The sequence below is a fragment of the Mustelus asterias genome, chromosome 13 (assembly GCF_964213995.1).
Source record: "Mustelus asterias chromosome 13, sMusAst1.hap1.1, whole genome shotgun sequence".
Lineage (NCBI taxonomy): Eukaryota > Metazoa > Chordata > Chondrichthyes > Carcharhiniformes > Triakidae > Mustelus > Mustelus asterias.
Window position 1 is genome coordinate 4,119,830 of NC_135813.1, and position 20,382 is coordinate 4,140,211.

Here is a 20,382-nt window from a genome sequence, read left to right on the forward strand (position 1 = left end):
GTTTGCATGTTCTCCCCGTGTCTACGTGGGTTTTCTCCCACATTCTGAAAGATGTGCTGGTTAGGTGCATTGATCCGAACAGGTGCCGGACTGTGGCGACTAGGGGAATTTCACAGTAACTTCATTGCAGTGTTAATGTAAGCCTTACTTGTGGCTAATAAATAAACTTTAAACTTAAAATATGAGAATTTGTGAATTCTATCTTTTCTGCAGCTTTTAAACAGGTCAAATAGAAGGTCAAAGGAAGAGAAAGACTGAACTTGTATTTGTCTAACACCTTTTATCACCTCAGGAATTCCCAAAGCATTTTGCAATCAGATATGTGCTTTTGAAGAGTAGCCATGGTTGAGAAATGCCACAGCTTTCTTGCATACAACAAGTTCTCACGAACAGCAATGAGCTAAATGACCAGCTCATCTGAAGAGATACATGTCCCTTTTGGAAAGGATGAGATAGAAACTTATGTGGTCCAACCCTGATCATGAATGGGCCAGTCTTCAAAACTCTGCCCCTCCTTACCCAACCTACAGATACAGTGAGTCCTTCTTGTCTGGATGATCCTCATTGACATTAGTGAATCAATCATGGATATATCAAATCTGCCACTTTGCCCATTCTAGGGCAGTTACACACTGTGTAAGAATTTAAAACTCTTGCCAGTGGGCAGTTTTGAGAATCTATTAAAGAATTATGCATCCTGATTATTGACTTGGAAATTGATATCTTGGTGTATGCAATGAAGGTGAACAGTATCGGCATCTTAGAGAGACAAGTGGGCAGTATTTCCTTTGGTAAAATAAGAAATTGTGTCTTTGATTTGATTTGATTTATTATTGTCACATGTATTAACATACAGTGAAAAGTATTGTTTCTTGCGCGCTATACAGACAAAACATACCGTTCATAGAGAAGGAAACAAGAGAGTGCAGAACGTAGTGTTACAGTCATAGCTAGGGTGGAGAGAAAGATCACTCAAGGTAAGTCCATTCAAAAGTCTGATGGCAGCAGGGAAGAAGTTATTCTTGAGTCGGTTGGTACGTGACCTCAGACTTTTGTATCCTTTTCCCGATGGAAGAAGGTGGAAGAGAGAATTTCTGGGGTATGTGGGGTCCTTAATTATGCTGGCTGCTTTGCCAAAGCAACGGGAAGTTAGACAGAGTCAATGGATGGGAGATTGGTTTGCATGATGGATTGGGCTACATTCACGACCTTTTGTAGTTCCTTGTGGTCTTGGACAGAGCAGGAGCCATACCAAGCTGTGATACAACTAGAAAGAATGCTTTCTATGGTGCATCTGTAAAAGTTGGTGAGAGTCGTAGCTGACATGCCAAATTTCCTTAGTGTTCTGAGAAATTAGAGGCATTGGTGGACTTTCTTAATTATAGCAATTGATATATGAGACAGCACATCAACCTAGATCGGGTCACGATGGACTGCTTATGTCAGAAGGTTGTCTAATCAAGTTCCACATGGGCACAAAATCTAGGCCAACATTCACAGCGCAACATCGTGAAAGATCTATAATGTTGGAGGTGCTGCTTTTGAAGTGAGACATTAAACCAAGACCCTTTCTACCCTCTTAGGTGGACGTAAAAGATTTCACAGCCACTATTATGATGACCAGCAAAGGAGTTACTAGTTAATAAATAGATATTGAAGGTGTATGAAAGATGCCATACAAATGCAAGTCTTTGCTTTGTATTTTGGTTTGTTACAAATGTTATTCCCATTCAAGTAAATTGCTTAGCCTATTATATCCAGTTCACTCTGATAGTTTGGGTATATTTCTGGAACCTATTTGTGGCCAGGATTTCCCCTTTAAATGAGCAACAACCTGCCCACAGATTACAACAAAGGGGCCTCAGAGCCAGGTGGCTTCTTTTGTGCCTGTGGCCGACTTTTTATAAAGGAAAAATTCCGTATTTTATTTATAATTGAAAGATTAATTGCGGTATTGTTACAGGGGGATTATAATCGATACTGGGGCGGAATTGAGAATTGTTCTCAGGCGGTTCTCTGGACACACCGCGTTAGGACCCCGAACATCTGGATTTGTTACATTGCAAGGTCAGAGGTCAAATTCTCCAAAGACAGAAACAGAGCCCGGGTGAGAGGGACAGAGACAGAAGCACAGAGAGCCCGGGGGAGAGGGACAGAGACAGAGACAGAGAGAGCCCGGGGGAGAGGGACAGAGACAGAGAGAGCCCGGGGGAGAGGGACAGAGACAGAGAGAGCCCGGGTGAGAGGGACGGAGACAGAAACACAGAGAGCCCGGGTGAGAGGGACATAGAGACAGCGACAGAGAGCCCGGGTGAGAGGGACAGAGACAGAAACATAGAGAGCCCCGGGGAGAGGGACAGAGACAGCGACACGGAGAGCACCGGGGAGAGGGACACAGAGAGCCCGGGGGAGAGGGATAGAGAGTCCGGGGAGAGGGAGCCCAAGCCCAGGAAAGGTTGTCACTCCCCAGGCTCCGCTGGGGATCCGGATCTCGGAGATGTCGGGACCGAATGGAGAACCGGGTGTCACAGTGAGGCCGGAGGAGGAGGAGGAAGAGGTGCCCGAGGAAGGTAAACCCGGCAGAAGGAATCAACTGGATCCCATTGGATTCCTGACAGGAGCTGTCTACCCCCCCCCCCCCCCCGACACCTTGACAGGAGCACACTAGACTCCTCCAGCAGACCCTGAGATGTCCGCTTTGATTTGATTTTTTATTGTCACATATATTAGTAGACAGTGAAAAGTATTGTTTCTTGCGCGCTATACAGACAAAGCATACTGTTGCAGAATTACATTTTCATTTGGCTTGGGTACTGAGAGTGCTGCATTGTCGGAGGTGCCATCTTACAGATGAGAAGTTTAAACCTCCATTTCATATGCCATTGAGGAATCCGCAATGCCCCAGTCAATACTTAACATCACGTTTCTGTGGGGTGTGCAATGTTCATAGAATCCCCACAGTGAATCCCTTATAGTTTACTAGATCAAAAAGCTCGAACCCTAATTGTTTTAATGCCTTAGGAGGTGAAAAATACAAGTTCCTCTTTTTGTAATTTATTCTGCTGACAGTTAAATGTTACATTCTTCAGAATACGCTGCACTCAATCTGATGCTTGACCAGATCAACTCTTGCCTGGACAACCTCGAGGAGAAGAACGATGTCCTGAATGCGAAACTTCATGAACTGCTGGAGTCAAATCGCCAGGTGAGGATGGAATTCAGGCAGCAACAAACAGCGTCGACAGATTCCCAGGATCGTGATGCTTGACTCTGTTTCTCTATCAAGCTCTAATAGTACATGTCCTGCTGAAGAATTTTTAAAACAATCTTGTTTGTCAGCTGTAAGCATTGCTAACAACTTTACTTTCCTGTGACACCGACTAGTTTCACTCGTCGTACTGAGCTGTAGTTCTGCCTGTGGTGACATCTTCAGTCTTTATTATCTTTCTGTTGGTTTTGACTGTGGAATTTCTGTTTCTTCCTTCCAGAGAAAGCTCATTTGTAATGGATGCTGTGCTCCAATTGTGAGTTACTGAGACAAGAAATCTTATTTCAATGGGATTCAAAAATTTTGAAAAGTTGTGTTTGATCCCATGGACCATTGTAATTTATCTGATTAGTCCCAGTTTTTAGAATCCACCATGCTGTTTACATTTTATTTTTCCAGTGGCAGCCATGGGAGCAATTTTGAAGTGCAGGGGTGTTCTTCCTGGGGACCTGGCCAATACTTATCCCTCAAATCAACATCGGAAAGCCACTGTGGTTTGTGGGAGTTCGCTACGTGCAAATTAACAGCTCCATTCCTCACATTAGTGACGACATTTCAAAAGTATTTCATTGACTGTAAGGTGCTTTGGGGCATCTGATGATCAGGAATGGCACTATATAAATGTAAAACCCCTCGAATTTGAAAATAGAATCAGAATCTCTGTCAACCATTTCATCCGTTCTGTGTAAAAAGTTAAACTGTCTTTTCACCCTCCCTTTTCTAAGTAAGGGCTTATGCCATTTTAAGTAATGCGAGTTATTGTTTGTCTTATCTGTACCCTTTAAAATCTTAACTAATAATCTCCTAAGTCCTCTTATGTAAACATTTCCAGATTCTGTGGCATCTCCACATTATTCAGGTGCCCCAGTACCAGAGAGAAATCTGTACCTGGTATTTTCGCTAGAGTCAGACTCGTGCTCAATCCTTGAGATTCTCTCCCTCTTAATAGTTTTCTGTCTTTACTGAATGTTTCTGCCATTCCTGTAATCTACATTTAAAGCTGTGTTACTCAAGTTGACTGTTGTTACACATTGTCATTTCTTTATTGAAAATCTACCAAGTCTTGTATAGAAGTGAAAAAATGGTTTGAAAAAAAACACAAGGACATCTTGCAGCAGGTTTTTTGCTGTTTTACAGACTGTAGATGTCCGTAGATAAGCCAACCTTTAAAGCCTCCAAAAATTGTTCCAAAAACAGGTGTCGACTGACACACCAAGAATAAAATGTGAATCGCCTGTGTGGGTAGTTGCAATTTTGAAATTTCAGTAAAAAATGTAACTCTGGTAATTTATAATTAATGTGGCACTGTTCATTGAATAAATTAATTGTACAAAGATACTTATAACTACAATGAAAGTTTTTTTTTAAACCTTTCAAATTCAGTCTTCATTTGATGCAAGGGAGTTCATTAAGTCACTTTGACTATGACATGACCGTAAGGATCCCACTCTGGGTCAGGTGTGGTGCTTTCATTCATCACAACAAATCATCCTTCTCTCCATCTAATGAATTGGATATTCCACATTTTTGAACCATTTTGTGCATTAATAACATCCCACAATTTGATAGCAAAACCACACAAAATATCAAGTGGCGCAGCAAGTGTATTTCCACTCTTGTCAACCATTCACCTATTCCATTCAGTGCATGTCTTAACAACAGATTCAGAGGTCGAACTGGATATTGGACCCCTTGACAAGAGCTGCAATTTAGGTGTTATCTCTTTGCAGGTGCCTATTGTCAGTTATATGGGATCTGTATGTCTCACAATAATAAACTATACTCTTTACGTAGGCCACAAGGAAGCCTATTATACACAGAAATCTATAACTTCCCTCCATCCAACTTTGGTCATGGACATGTACAAAAACCAAATAGGGAATTTGATTTTTTGGCATGATTTATGTTTGACCAGAGGTTGTAATTTCATTCCCTTGACCAAGTAGCTAGTGCCACCATGAATCTTGTCTTCTCATACCCTGTGGATTGCATTGGAACTGTTTTTGAACCTTTCAACTCCACAGTTCAGTTGCTGGGTATATTGAAATTCATGTTGAAAATGTCACAATGTGTTTATGCTACTGTTTGATGATGAATTGTTGGGAACAAGTAACTTTGGCATCAAGGACTTTTGGTAGTCTGAGCAATCTTGCTGTTCTGCCATGGGACATTTTCGTTCCATAGATCAGCTACACCAACTAACCATTGTTCTAAAATATTTGCCGGATTTAGGGTTTGATTTGGCTCTTAAGTGAGCATTGCATTTCTGGTGATAATGTAACCATTCTGACGATTTTTGACAACCCATTCCGATACAAAGATTCACAAAATCAGGCCAGTGGCTGGTCCCTGCGCATGTGATATATTTGATCTTGGACCTCTTTTTCAGGGTAGATTGCTCCTTCCATTCTTGCACCAGATTTTCATTTCCACTGAATTTGCTTGCTACAGCAGTTACTTGACGAGTTAGTAAATGCTGTGACTTTTAGTTTGAAACCAGCTTCATCATTTGGTTCATTGGAAGACTCATGCCATCATTCTAGGGTCTGCCCTGTATAGGCATGTCTTAGTATATCCACAACGCAGTCTCTGTCACTTGCTCAAAACCTTAGGCCCAGTAACAGGGAAAGTAAAAATGTGTTTGTGGGGCAAAAAATTGAGGCCGACTACCAGTGCAACTTTAGCATGTCATTGACTGAAAAGGGAAGTCGACTTGTATGTCAAGTATAGCAAAAACAATTTTTGGGGCCAGAAGAATGGGGTCGTCTTATCCAACATGATATATAGAGTCAGACAGTGCAGAAAAGGCCCATTGGCACATCGAGTCTGCACTGACAATAACTGCCACTAAAGTCGCCCTAATCCCATTTTCCAGTTCCTTGTATATCTCTTTCCAGCCTCCACCACCTTCCCAGGCAATACATTCAGATTTGCACCACCCTCCGAGTGAATTGTTTTCTCAAATCCCCTCTGAATCTCCTGCCTCTCACCCTAAAACTATGCCCCTTCATGATTGACCCCTCAACCAAGGATATGGTAAATTAAAGCTTGCTCCTGACTTAAGAGAATTTCTCAATGAAGGTTTTACACTGCTTCTAAAATTAGTTGATATGGAGGAACAAATTACAACTACTGTGAAAATTTATAATTTAACAGCAGCCCATCTCCTTAACACACCTAAATAAAACCGTAAAATGCTCAATAGGTCCATCAGCATCTATGGAAACAATTGGAGCTGAAACATTAGTTGATTCTCACTCTGCGGATATCAGCAGACCTGAACATTTCCAGCAACTTACTTCAGATTTTGCAGAGCTAGCATGGACTTGATGGGCCAAATAGCTTCCTCCCTTGCTGTCAGTCCGCTCCTGCTCCTATTTCTTATGTGCTTGTGCAACATTTTGCTTCTATAATCCTTTTCTTTCCTCTGCGGATTTTTTATGTCCACAAAATCAATGCAATAACTTAGCACTGTATCTATGTCTCATATATACTTGGTCCTTGAATATTGAAAAAAGATATTTTGTCAAAGTTTTTCATCTTGCAGTCATCAGGAAAATCGCATTGGGTACTCGGACAATTGCAAGATGAAAATGTATTTTTTCAACAAAACTCAGTTTCTATTGTTTTGAGAAAACTGTTGAATTATTTCAGTTTTTAATAGAAGTTTGTAAAAAGTGTTCGATTGCTGCAGTTTTATTGATTAGATAAGAGTTTGGAGCCAATTTGAGAGCAACCAGATATTTGGGCAATTGCCCAATTGGAATTGAAACACCATTTCGGCATCTGATCTGTCATCTCTTCACGTGTAGTTCTAGCTTTTGTGGAAGGGAAGCTGACCATCACCAACTGCAGGGGGCACTTGCAGCTCAAATGGAAAACAATGTTCCTTCCGAGTAAACCAGACTTGGCTACAGAGCTCATAACGAGTTCCCACAGTCAGGCTCCCAGTCCTTGCTGAAATTCACATACACTAGCTACACTGTCAGCTGAAATACCTCGGGAGGAACTAATCTCCGCCAGAAGATATTTTAAGTTTATTTATTAGTCATAAGTGGGCTTACATTAACACTGCAATGAAGTTACCGTGAAAAATCCCCTAGTTGCCACATTCCAGCGCCTGTTCGGGTACACTGAGGGAGAACTTAGCATAGCAATTCCACCTAACCAGCACGTCTTTCAGACTGTGGGAGGAAACCGGAGCACCCAGAAGAAACCTACACAGTCACAAGGAGAATGTGCAGACTCCACACTCACAGTAACCCAAGCCGGGAATGGAACGCGAGTCCCTGGCGCTGTGAGGCAGCAGCGCCAACCACTGCCGGTAAATTTTGAAAATTTAGCGAAGATTTTGAAATAGTTGAGTAGTTGAAGAATTGTTTTCACTGGTTGGCAAATTAGTAGAATCAGGATGATCACTAGAATAGCAAGGTGGGGAGTTAGAATTTTCAACTCATGGAGAACAACTAGAACTTGAAATACTAAATCTTCTCCCACCACCTTTTCAGGTAAAGCATTTCAGATCATTGCTCCCTGGATAAACATGTTTTCCCCCTCATCTCACTTTTGGTTCTTTGGCCCCTTGATGCAGCACAGTGGTTAGCACTGCTGCCTCACAGCGCCAGGTGACTGTGTGGAGTTTGTACATTCTCCACATATCTGTGTGGGTTTCCTCCCACTGTCCAAAGGTGTATGGGTTAGGTGGATTGGCCATGCTAAATTGCCCCTTACTGTCAGAGGGATTCGCAGGGTAAATACGTGAGGTTACAGGGATAGGGCCTGGGTGGGATTGTTGTCAATGGGTTGAATAGCCCCCTTCTGCACTGTAGGGATTCTATGATTCTAAGTTGACTTTCAGTTGTTCAATTGCTGGATGTGGAAACATCAGATGATGTAGCAACTGAAACTGATGGCAGGCATTAACCTGTACCCTGAAGTGTGTGTTCCGGTAATTAAGCAGCAAAAACGTTCAAATCAAGTGAAGGCAAAAGTGTGATTAATTTCCAAAATACCAACAACCTTTTAGTGAGAGACACAAGCTTACCATATATTTCAAAATTATTTCAAACAGTGTGTGACTTGAGCTTTATTTTGGAAATCTCACAGCAGGTCACTCAATCACCAACTGAAAGCAACAAACATGTTTCTGAAACTACACTGAAAACAGCATTTTATTTAGAAGAAGGAAAAATGACAGTACTCACAAACAGCAACATGAATGACTTGTTTAAAAAAAAGTAATCAACATTAAAAGGGACATCCATCTCCAAAAAAGGTAGCACTTAAATGTCCGATTACCCTAAATACATTGAACACTGTCCATCCAAAATATTCCTTTGCTACAATCCAAATGTCACGTTTTGAGAGGATTTGTAAGGAATGAAGTTAACAGCTGATGGTGCATTTATCATAACATTTTACAGATCAGCTTGATCAAGGATGCACATAATAGGTAATAGTATATGCACCTCACAATAAGTTCATTTTACCCCCTCAGACAGTGATGAGAGATGAGTATCACAGAAACAACAGATGACATCTGTTATCCACAGGCAAAGGACCTCATCTTTTTAACCTTTGTTTTAGTCCACCCCAGACAGATGGAATGAAGATCTGACGGGGAACCGGGTGGCTCACTTGAACACATCTCCTCCGCTTAACACTTAAATGGATCACATGGGGGAAAAAGAAAGAAACGTCCCACAGGTTAACATTTGGTCACTCTGGATTTTGGCTCGAAGAGTGTACAGGATTTTTTCTCTCTTCTAAATCAAGGCCAACTTAATCAGGGTGACAGCATTGTGAGACTATGTACACTGCATCTATTCAAAAGTGAGACAGACACTAGATTTACAAACAACTAATCTGAGGCAGTGATGTAAAATTTAAAAATAGAAGATGCTCAGATATCTATTCTGGCTTCACAGACTGCTACTTAGAGGATTTATGTGGAATGCACAACACTCCTTATTGTCACGAGGCAAACACACTATTACTTTCACCAGCTTTAATCCCTACCAGACGGTTAGAATAAAGATCTGCTGTTTAATTGGGAAAAGCAATCCTTTCAAGGGTTTGGGAATAGAGAAAGTTTGTGGAGTGTTAACAGGCCTAAACTTTGCTGCTTTCAATTCAAATTCCACACAATAAAGCTATCCTTCATTTGTCAGTACTTGTGTCAACTAATACAAATCAAATTTGGATATTGATCTCCAAATGTCCAGACAGCTATTGCATTCTTCGCACTGTTACAGCATTCTATTCTACTAGAGACTCCCATACAAACTCTGACCAGAGAGCACCTAGAGTAGGAGAATCTAATGTTCCAGATTCCAGCTCTTCCCTGACTTTCTACCTCAAGACGACTCTGAATTCTCAGTTGCCAAGCACATTGAAGACAAGAGATTGACAGATTTTTGGATTGTAGAGGGATGAAGAGACAAGGCAGGAAAGTGGAGCGGAGGTAGATCCGCCATGACCTTACTGATTGATAGACTAGGCCTGATGGTCCACCCCTGCTCAGGTTTATTACAATGTATTTATGGGATGTGGGCATCCCTCGGTGGACCAGCATTTATTGCCCATCCTGAGTTGCCCTACAGAAGGTGGTGGCGAGCTGCCTTCAAGCCGCTGAGGTCCTTTCACCTTCAACAATTTCTACAAAAGAAGTGTCCACTGTGTGCACATTGAGTGTTAATGCAAGCCAGGCAGTTCAGCCCCTCGAGGCACTGGGAGAAGGAACAACAAAGATACACAAATGGCACCTCATTCTGCTGTGCCACCTCCCCACCCCAACCCTATCCTTGGTCAAAATGAAGTTCAATTACTGATCACAGACGGTTGACTTAATTACAAAATTAGGTTCATGGGCTTCACTCAGTTGACTGCTGACAATCGCTGTTTATTTTCTGTTGTTAAAGGCTGCACTGTCAGGAATGTTCACGCTTCCTTGACCAAGGGCAACTTAACCTGGCACAGAGAGAACCCAGGCTTTGCAGCCATGGTAGCAGACTTGGCACTTGAATAGAAAGGTACATCCACCTAAAGGATTTGATATGAAATGAGCAGATTGGTTCACTGAACTAAGAATACTAAAACCCATTGGGCAAGTTTTACATTGGCCAAAATGTCGGGACAGGGGCAATGCCAGATGAGATTTGAGCAGCAGCTGACAGCTCGTCTCCTGGAGAAAGGCTACAGGCCACTACACAGCTTCGAGCAGATTAGGGGTGACAGATCCCAGTTGAGCATTTTTTACTACCATATTTTCTTTTCTGGCAAACAGCCCATAGATTTATTGGAGTAAAGTTTACAACAATGGAATTTAAATTTGGGTTGCTAGTCCTGTATGCAATTATTAACCATATTTAAATAAATTTTACTGCAGTTATCAATTCTTCAGGATTTTAAAAAGAACAAAAAATGCATATGTTTGAAGGAAACTCTATTGATGCCAGTTGGTTAGAGTTCCAGCACACAGTGCCACTGAGTAATCATCTGGGGCATTACCCAATGTGCTGGCAGCTTCTTGAGCTGTCCTCAGTGAGAAGCAACTAGCGGGGGAATCAAGACAGACACTCAACCAGTGACTGGTCCAAGATAATCAGTGGGGGTAGAAGAGCAGCCACTGTGAGGGGAATCAGGTAACCTCAACCAAACCAGGGAAAGCGGTAATTCCTCTCTGCATTTTGTGGTTCCATTATCTCGAGAGCCACTGGCTATTTTACAGACCATGAAATGAATCCCTCTGAAAGAAAGCTCAATAAAGGCAGCAGGCACTTTACACAGATTTACCAGAACAGTGAGTCAAATAGATTCAAGTTAAACTGAAAAAAATCTTCAACATCACTGGCTGCTCTCTTTGGAAACCATGTTGGCACAATTAATGTTAAGCGTTTGCATGACCACATTAGCTAATGAGGAACCAATGGAGAAGACACAAGGGTCCTTTCCCAAGTGCTTTACCAGCCACCACCCCACACACCCCTCTTACCAGGAGTACGCATTACCAGGACTGGGAAAGCAGATCCAATTAAAGACCAAGCTGGATTGATTACAAGAGCACTTTCCTGGAGCCAGGACTGTTGGCTGGTGCTGCAATTTCACCAGTAGCCCTGTGAGCATTACATGCTATAACAGATAGACCAATTAAATAGGCTAAAGAAGGTTTTAACTAAAGTACTGGAAATGCTCACAGTGCCGGTGAGTATGAGAAACAGTCAACATTTTGAGTTCAGACTGTTCTGATGAGGGGTCTACACCCGGAACTTTACCCTTCAAATCCCGATAAGCCTGTTTTGTACTTTTGAGCACCAAGTTACAATGTACCGATTACCATGACTTTAATAAAATAAATTAAATCAAGTCTCCCCACAACCCCCCTCCCCCCCCCCAAAAAAAGAAAAGCATGCAGAAAATTGCAACCAGATCTTATTCCCAAGAAGGATTCGATCATGTTTGCATAATATTCCACATTTCAAAATGTCTAGGGAGCCACTTTTGAATTTGTTCGGGTAGAATTTAGCCTGAAGCAGTTTGCAATCATTATCCATTCCCTCCAATAGCATCGCACTGTGGTTGTCATCCCTCCAGGATTATTTGGAATCGTTCAGAAATTAAAGATTAATTTCTAGGACAGAACGTTGAGCCACCCAGGAGAAAAATCACAGACACATTAAAAAAAGTGCTTTTAAAAATATACTTCTTTAAACTTGTTAACTACTTAAAATTTTGAGGTGGGCAAAAATAGAACCCTTGACTAATAGTCAAGAATTATCCAATTGGAAAAAGAGTCTGCTCACTTTCCAGTTGGCTGAGGAAGGCTGTGCATCGCAAGACTGTATGTGTTGGGCAACCAAAGCTGGGAATGGGAAGGGCAATGGAAATGGGAGTGGTTGGAGGTCAGGAGATTACACCACTAGGAATATATCCAGCCAGGTCTGGCAATGCTACAACTACACCACACTGCAGCAATCTACTTAACATCACTGAACAACATCTCCCTCCCCTGCAAACATGACCAGCTGGATTTCCCCACTGTGGGAATCCATCAAGGAGGAGTGAGGGTAACCCACCAACATCTTCTCAGAGTACACTGGGATGGACAAAAATGTGGCTTTGCTCGCATCACCCACACTTTTATTTTAAACAGTGTCATTTTGGTTGAATGGTCACTAAAGCTGAGAACAGCACAATAAATACTCATCTCCTGTTAATGCAAGAACTGCATAAGATTTAACTGCATCATGCACCAAGAACTGATTTGGTAATATCATTGTATTGGTGAGCCAGAGTCCAGGGCTAAGGCTGTGGGGACGTAGGTTTAAATCCAACCACAGCAGCCAGTGGAATTTAAATTTGATTAATAAATTTGGAATTGAATGCTAGAATGAATAATGGTGACCTTGAAACTATCACCGCCTGTTGTAAAAATCCAACTGGTTCACCAATGTTCTTTAGATATGCACTGGTCTACACGTGACTCCATATCCATTGCCATGTGGTTGACTCTTAACTGCCCTCTGAAATGGCCTGGCAAAGCCACTCAACTGAAGGGAAATCAGAGATTGGCAACAAATGCTGGCCTTGCCAGTGATGCCCACATCCCGTGAGAGAATAAAATACTTCCCATTTTAGTCCATCACAGCTGATCAAAGTCATGCAAAGAAACACCCAATGAGCTGCTGTACCCACAGCTCAAACACAGAAACTGGAATGCTCACTTTTATAAGGCTTACTTTCCACCGTAATAATTTAGTCAAGATGCCATGCCTCCTCAAAACCTGTACCCATTCTCCCTTATCCCCCAGCTGATGCATCAAGATGAAAGGGCAGCTAGCCATTTTTGAAATCAATAATGGGAACTGCATAACAACCTTGGTTGTGTATTTCAGACTATGCTACATTATGTTTCTATCATCTGTCAATGCAAGTGTACAACTTGCACAGAAACCAACTCAGTGCAAATATCACCAATGCCGATTTTACACTGAGGTGTGCATGATGTTTAAAAATTAAGTGATTTACTTATCAAGATCCTGTGAAGTGGTTCTATTTTCTAGTTGCAGTATATTGTGGTTCAATGGTCACACAGTGAAGGGCTTCAAGTTGGAGCAACTCCACTCTGCCCTGTGATATCTCAATGGCTTCCATAACTAACTGGTGATTTGAAAGGAGCTTTTATTTTATATGATAGGGTTTCAAGCCTACAAGGAATTACTCTGTCGCACAATGGCCCATGGTTCAGGTGTCAGCGGTGAAGGGATAGTGTTCAAATAAACAGGATCACCCAGTTGCAGTACACGAAGCAAAGGCTGCAGTGATGTTACTCCCTAAAGAAAACACTGAAAGCGAATGCTCTAAGTTACAATACTAAAATCTCCGAGCACCGCAGTCACCTCTACTTTATAATCCGTAAGAGGGTGATAAAATATTTCTGAATGGGTACTTTATTGGGACACTACAGTATATAAATCAGCAGTGGACTTGCACATGATTCTTCTCTCATTGGTGAAAGAAAAATACATAACCACTGATAGACAACCCACTGTGAATCTAACACTGTGGAAAACCAGATTTATCCCAACCGTGGTACAAGTTACCCTAGGAAAAAAAAGAGGATCTGGATCTTTAATTTACTTCTTCCGCCTCGAGGAGAGACGGCGGCCTCTGGCTGCCCTCCCGGATCTCGTTTTGGGGGTGTTGCGTTCCAGGTGGCCGCAATCATCCTCAAGTTCAGCCTCAGTATCCTCCCCTTTGACATTCACCTCCTCGCCTTCCTTATCTGCCAGGCAGCCATCAGTAATGGCCTCCTCCTCACCGTCCTCTGCTTCACTCGGCTCCTCAGCCTTGGTCAAGCTCGGGTCGCACTCCTCATTTCCATCATGCTCATCGTCTACTGCCTCATTGCCAGTGACTGAACTCGCTTCACACTTATCAGGGCTGGCCATCTTCTCTACCACTTCCTTAGGACTGTTCGGCGCCTCATCGTTTGAAAGTTTGCAATCAGACGTACCGCTGGAGATCAGTCCAGTTCCATCACTTGGGTTCTCGAGCTGGACACACTGCGACTCAGAAGCATCATCCTTGTCCACTTGGGGAACGGTGCCATCACCTGACGTGGAAGGAGCCTGGACCTCGGATTCGGAACTTTCCTGCTCCGTTTGGGTCTTACTGGTAGCAGCTTCAGGAGATTTGTTGTCAGTCTCCACCTGCTTCTCATCTCCTGGCTTGTGATCATCTGTTGAACCAAGGCTGCTCTCCCCAGAAGGAGCTGGCTCCTGAACAGAGGCAGATGAATAATCTTGGGCTCTTTGTGCTTTGTAACTCTGAATAAAGAAAACACACAAAAAAATGGGCAAAGGCTCCAAACCTTTGGGAGTCACTGTAACAAAGTACATACTTTCAGTCAAACCAATATTAGTTTTTGATACTGACTGGAGCAGGTCACCGATTTATAAAAAGCATTAGTTCCAGTGCTTTGCCCTTCCCTGGTCGAGTCAACGGGAAAGTGATCTGCTCCATAATCTTGTGTTGTCCTGTAACCAATGCTACAAAGTCAGTGAGAATATTATTTGCCAACTTTCCATTCCACTTTATGGGAACTAAACAGTTTCTGTTTAGCAGCATCACGAACCACTGCCTGGGAAAAAGCTCAAATAGTACAAGCTCAGTGATACAACTTGGAACATAATGAACTTCAATTATCAGTTGGCATCTGCCCATCAAAACAAAAGCCTATTCACTCTCCCAGCTAATACTAGTTTTCGTTTTGAAATATTATTTTGAAGGATTTCAATCTGCCCACAGGCTTGTCTTATCCTATCTCTGCAACCTTCTCCTGCCACAGAACCCTCAGACCTTTGCATTACTCTCATTCTGGCACCTTGCACAAGCCTAGGTTTAATCGCTCTAGCAGTGACAGCCATGCTTTCATCTTCCTATCCTTCTCTAGCTTTCCACCCCTTTCTCAAGAGGTTCCTTAAAACATTCCAAGCTTATGGTCACCTGTCCTAATATCTCATGTGGCTTGCTGTCAATTTGTGTTTGATAATTAAAATATTTTCTGACTACAATTATGTCTTGAATTAACAGGGTCAAACCATCCAACTCTTATTATTCATTCTGAAAATGTTACAACAAAGAAAATTTAGAATCAGAGAACAGCATATCACAGGAGGTGGCTCATCCAGTCTGCTGGCTTTTTTAAAGAGCAACCCAGCCGGTAGTACTACTCCTCTCTCTTTTGTCCCATAGCCCTGCAGTTTTATCTCCTTCAAGTTCGGGGTTCCTCCCACAGTCCAAAAATGTGTGTGTGTAAGGTTAACCGCATATGATAAATTGCCCCTTAGTGTCAGGGGGATTAGCAGGGTAAATACGTGGGGGAGAGGATACGGCCTGGGTGACATTGTTGTCGGTGCAGGCTTGATGGGCCAAATGGCCTCCTTCTGCACTGTAGGAATACTATGAATTCTATAAAAAATTGTATTTCTATAATTCCCTTTGAAAGCTATTATCCATTGAATCTGTATCCACCGCCACCTCTGGCAGTGCACTCTGAATTCTAGATTTTAAAATTCTTCCTGTCGTCTCTGCCTCTTTTACAAATCACCTTAACATCTGTACTCTCTCACCCTTCAGCAACTGGAAGGAGTTTTTCAATCCATCTTAAACCCTTTATGGTTTTAACTCCCACTATTTGTCAGTTTTCTTCTCCAGAATGCAACTACTGGCCAAGATTACATGACCATATCTTTCTGTTTTAACTTGTGCCCGTCATGAGTCTGCTTTGTGTTTTAACCATCAAACAGATATAATAGGTGTTCAAATGTGACAGGATGTTGATTTTATAAGGAGCTCCATGGGAATTGCCCAGAACTCTAATTCTACAGGTATAGGTAGTACTGGAGGAGCAGAGTGAGTCACACAGAATATGTTGAAGCATACATTTCACTGACTGGAAACCAAAAAGTGTGGCATTGGTCGATTCTTTTATGTTGTTGCTATCATCCTTTCAAGGGCCTCACAAAAAATTCAGAGAAATCCATAAGATGCATCTTGGATATATTAGGAATTTGTACTCAGATACCAAGCATTAGCTACTTGTAAAGGAACAGGTAGACAATGAAACTATTTAAATCTTGCAGCAATGCAACTTCTTGTCTTTCTACAAAAGCAAAATACTGCAATTGCTGTAAATCTAAAATGAAAACAGAAAATGCTGGAAATATTCAGGAGGTGTGGCAGCATCTGTGGAGAGCAAAACATGATCACAAGTTGAAATATGGATTAGGTTTCTCTCTCCATTGATGCTGTCTGACACGCTAGTTCCAGTGTTTGCTATTTTTGTTCCAGTCCGTTTTGCTTGTTTCATAACTGACTCTGAAGGAGTCTACTTGCAACTGGCACATGTCTCAATCCCATCTGTGAAGAGAGAATACAGTGGACCATCAGTAGCATCACACTGTGAAAGTACAGATTGTCCAAATCTGAATCATTGGTCCCAGTGATGCTATTCGAGCACCTTCGATCCAGCAAGATTGAGAGATCAGAAAAGGATAAAGACCTTTTTTCTTGAATTCAACTCAAAAATTCAGATTATATCCTAATGGAAGAAAGCCAATAATATTTTCCCATTGACCTCAACTACATATGAAAGTTTAAAAACTTAAAAGCATGCTGTAGAACTGCACCATCAAAACACAAGAACATCTGAATTGCTTTAATGAAATGGACCAGAAAAAGTGAAATATGAAGCTTTCAAGTTGATAATCAACCCTACGGGAGTCAAATTTACTTGAAAAATTCAATGAACAAGCCACATTTGTTTGACCTGCAAAAACTGGGGGTGGATCAAACGCATCAGTACAAATCATCTATCACTGCTTGGCTTAGAAGTGCTGGGAGCACTGTACACTTGCACAACAGTGACACGAACAAAAATGTCACTGTTTTCAAATCCTGAGTCTGTTGCACTTGCATTTTGAGGAGCCATTGCCTAATTCTGTGCTCAGGGCAGCATGCTTTGGGGTGGAAGCAGCAAATTAGCCCCGAACTGAAATGTAAAACTGACAACATAACCTTTTGCTTCATTACTTTCTGTAGAACAATTAACATGTCAAGAGAGATAATGCTGTAATCTCAAATTGAAAGGAGGAGAAATGTGAAACCACATGGACTGCAGCTAAAGAAAGTGGCTATGCATTCTAGCGTGACAGACTTTGGAAGTACAAACTACAAACTAGATGAGAACATTGAAATGAAAGGTGAAACGTGGAACAGGTGACTAATAAATTGCAACAATATCCCACAAATACCTCAAACATAGAACAAATCACACAAAACTCACAATGTAAAACAACATCAGTGCAAACAGTTCAATAAAAGATGAATGCATAATGGGTCACAGACTTGCTCCAATTTTCCCATCAAAAAGGTATCAATATCTCATCATTATCATTTTTCACTGAGGGGGGAGGAATCGCGTTGTAGTGGCAGCTTTAAACGCATCCAAGGTCTTGCATAAGGACAGGTGCAAAGCAGAGCTAATCTTGTTTGCCTAAGCAATGTACCTCAAACCCAAACTCAAAATCTCCTCTGATGCAACTTTCAAAGAAAAAATAAATCGCACTTTGCAGCCTCTCTGAGCAAGAATAATTCAATCCCAAATCTTTCTGTTGTTTCAAGTCCATAAAGGAGCTGAACAGAGATTGCTGGAAGTAAGTTAATGTAATCCCGAGCTAGTTTGTTTGGCATCTTAAAATACCTAATTCTGCTCATTTCCAAAATTACCAAGTCAATGGAGGGAGGGAGTGTAGAAAGATTAAACCTAAACAAGTTCATGGTTATGTTGGCCTGTTAATGAGTAGAGGTACACTGAATAGGGCAAGACATGAAGCAGCATGGTATAAGTTTCCAGCAATAGATATATGACTAACTTTATATCAAACTGCAGCAAAAGACTAAAAGATCAGGGCATTTTTGCTTAAATTAGAAAATTTTCATTGCTTCCACAATAATCAAACTGTATTCAGGAGTAGGAGGGACTTTAAAGCAAGTCTGGGACAACACCAAACACCAGAAGAGGAGAAAAACCAGAGTGAATGCGAAAGATGCATAAAGATAAAGAGTGGTGGAGTGGGAGAGGTGTTGGAGGTGTAGAGAGGGGTGGGAGAGATGGGTAGCGAGGAGTGACAAGAAGTAGGTAGAGAAGGAAAAGCAGATACAAAAGGTTAAAAGAGTGATGGAGAGAGGTCAGGTGAGAAGAGAAAGAGAGCATAAAGGTATGGAAGAGAAAATAAGAGAATGAAACACAGGCCACATCATGGAACAACCATCTAACCTGAAGGTTCTGAAAATGCATCAGTGACTTGCAGTGGGTAAATCTGGCAGTGGACTCAGAATGGTAGAATTTGTGACACAGCTTGCAGAGGAAACCGGTCACAGGGACCACAAATTCCTGGCCTGTGGAGGGGAGGGGAACCAAGACGATCACTGTATGTTACATTGAATGTGCCCTTGTCATCAAAACACACAAAACAAATCAGAAGTAAAAAAAAAAGGAAATGCATACAAGAGTTTTGTTTTAACCAAAAAAAATCAGCTGTATAAGAGTTAACAGAAGCTTGGCTCTCGGCCTATGTCAGCGTAATTAGCTTTTTAAGATTGATGGCTATGTGCAAAAAGCAGAAATCCCCTTTCAGAATTCAGAGATATGGAGGTGCATTAGTGAGAGGAAAGCTTTGCAATGATACCATAATGGAAAGCCACAGCAATGAATCTGGATACATATAGTTATGCCATAGGATAAACTCAAGACAATTAACAGGACCAGTTTATTTGCACTAAGATACAAACTAGGGTTTTCAAATTTGAGATTTAACGCTGGGGAAGAAATGATTCTAGATAAACTAAAGATATTCCAATTTCAGAAAAGAGAAATTGAATTTTAAAAGAAAAGCCTCACTCAAACTTGCTTCCAAAGGTTCTGTTGTGCAGTCTGTGAACTCAACAGCTATGGGTCTAGCAGTGATGCTTAAGCTAAGCCATTATTTTCAGAGATCAACTCTCCAATACAAAACAATCAAGTGTTTTCCTTGAACTCGTACTGAGATACATTTGGAGTCCCTGAAGAAATTAGCTTAGGAAGGATGTGCAAAAGCAAAACAAAAAGATGAAGCCTTGCTACCAGGACTGGCAGGGTTAATTATAAGGCTAGTTTGTATTAACTTGTTCAGTGTTTACTTAGTTTAAAAGGTTAAAGGATGATCTAATACAGATGCTAAAATTTTTAAAAGATTTTGATAGGTTAGTGACAAAGAGACTATTTACTCTGTTGGAAGAATCCACAACAGGTAGGCGTAGTCTTACAATTAGAACTACATCAATTAGGAAACATTTTTTCACACAGAGTAATGGAAAGGTGAAATATGCACCCCCCCCCCCAAATTTGATTTATATTAAATTAGAGGTTTCAAGGGATGGGGGTCAAAGCTGGGAAATAGAGCTGTGATTCAGATCTGTCACAATATAATTGAATGACGGTAGAACAGGTTTGAGGGGACCGCTCCCAAGGGTTGATGGCTCCAGAAGAATCTCACCAACTGCATCGCGATGGAGGGTGGTAAAGACTGAAACAGGTAACGCAATGGCAGTGTGCACTATATGATGCTGTACAACTGGACACTTGTGCAGGTGTTTAGTATTGATTAGCCCTGGATCTATTTTAGATCAGAGAAAAGTTGTAATCCTACTGAGATGAATAAAGGTGTTACAGAATGCAGGCATACCCACCCAGGAATGTGAAATAAGACATCTGGGCTAGGAAGCTTAAGTGAAAAGAATTTTTAAAAATGTTTGCTTTTTTCTAAAACAATATAGCCAAGAGGAGGGAACACTTAGCGTAAGCTATGTGCTGCTACATTTTCCTTCCCCTTTTAAGAAATCAGACCATTCCCACTCTGCAAATTGATAGCATGAGGTAATTGCAGGTTAGTTATTAAAATAGAGAGTTTTTGTTTATATTAACCCAACAATCCTCCCCTTCCTCCACAATATTAGTGTTCAGTATATCACCAGTCCATCATTTTGCTCAGAGGGAAAGTAGTCAGTTGCTA

General features: G+C 41.5%; 2 protein-coding genes across 5 annotated transcripts in view; one reads left to right on the forward strand and one right to left on the reverse strand.

Moving 5' to 3' along the window:
- The first annotated feature begins 2,070 nt into the window (after window positions 1-2,070).
- bbln (bublin coiled coil protein) lies at window positions 2,071-4,606 on the forward strand. Its single transcript, XM_078226229.1, has 2 exons — window positions 2,071-2,570; window positions 3,090-4,606. The coding sequence occupies exons 1-2, from the start codon at window positions 2,498-2,500 to the stop codon at window positions 3,266-3,268; spliced, it is 252 nt and encodes an 83-aa protein (XP_078082355.1). The 5' UTR covers window positions 2,071-2,497; the 3' UTR covers window positions 3,269-4,606.
- A 7,149-nt stretch (window positions 4,607-11,755) lies between these two features.
- Window positions 11,756-20,382, reverse strand: part of ciz1a (cdkn1a interacting zinc finger protein 1a) — a 51,255-nt gene continuing 42,628 nt past the window's right edge. For 3 of the 4 annotated variants that reach the window (XM_078226232.1, XM_078226231.1, XM_078226230.1), the window contains 2 exons: window positions 18,609-18,730; window positions 11,991-14,595 (listed from right to left, as the gene is read on the reverse strand). In XM_078226232.1, coding sequence (XP_078082358.1) covers window positions 13,903-14,595; window positions 18,609-18,730 — 815 coding nt within the window. In that variant the 3' untranslated portion in view covers window positions 11,991-13,902. Of the gene's footprint in view, window positions 14,596-18,608; window positions 18,731-20,382 lie in introns of all 4 variants that reach the window. The other variant, XM_078226233.1, reaches the window with a different exon arrangement.

Bases quoted from the DNA above. Each gene is read 5' to 3' on its own strand.
- bbln (XM_078226229.1), top strand. From the start codon at position 2,498: ATGTCGGGACCGAATGGAGAACCGGGTGTCACAGTGAGGCCGGAGGAG. The intron at 2,571-3,089 runs GTAAACCCGGCA...TACATTCTTCAG, and splicing joins GGAAGAGGTGCCCGAGGAAG to AATACGCTGCACTCAATCTG.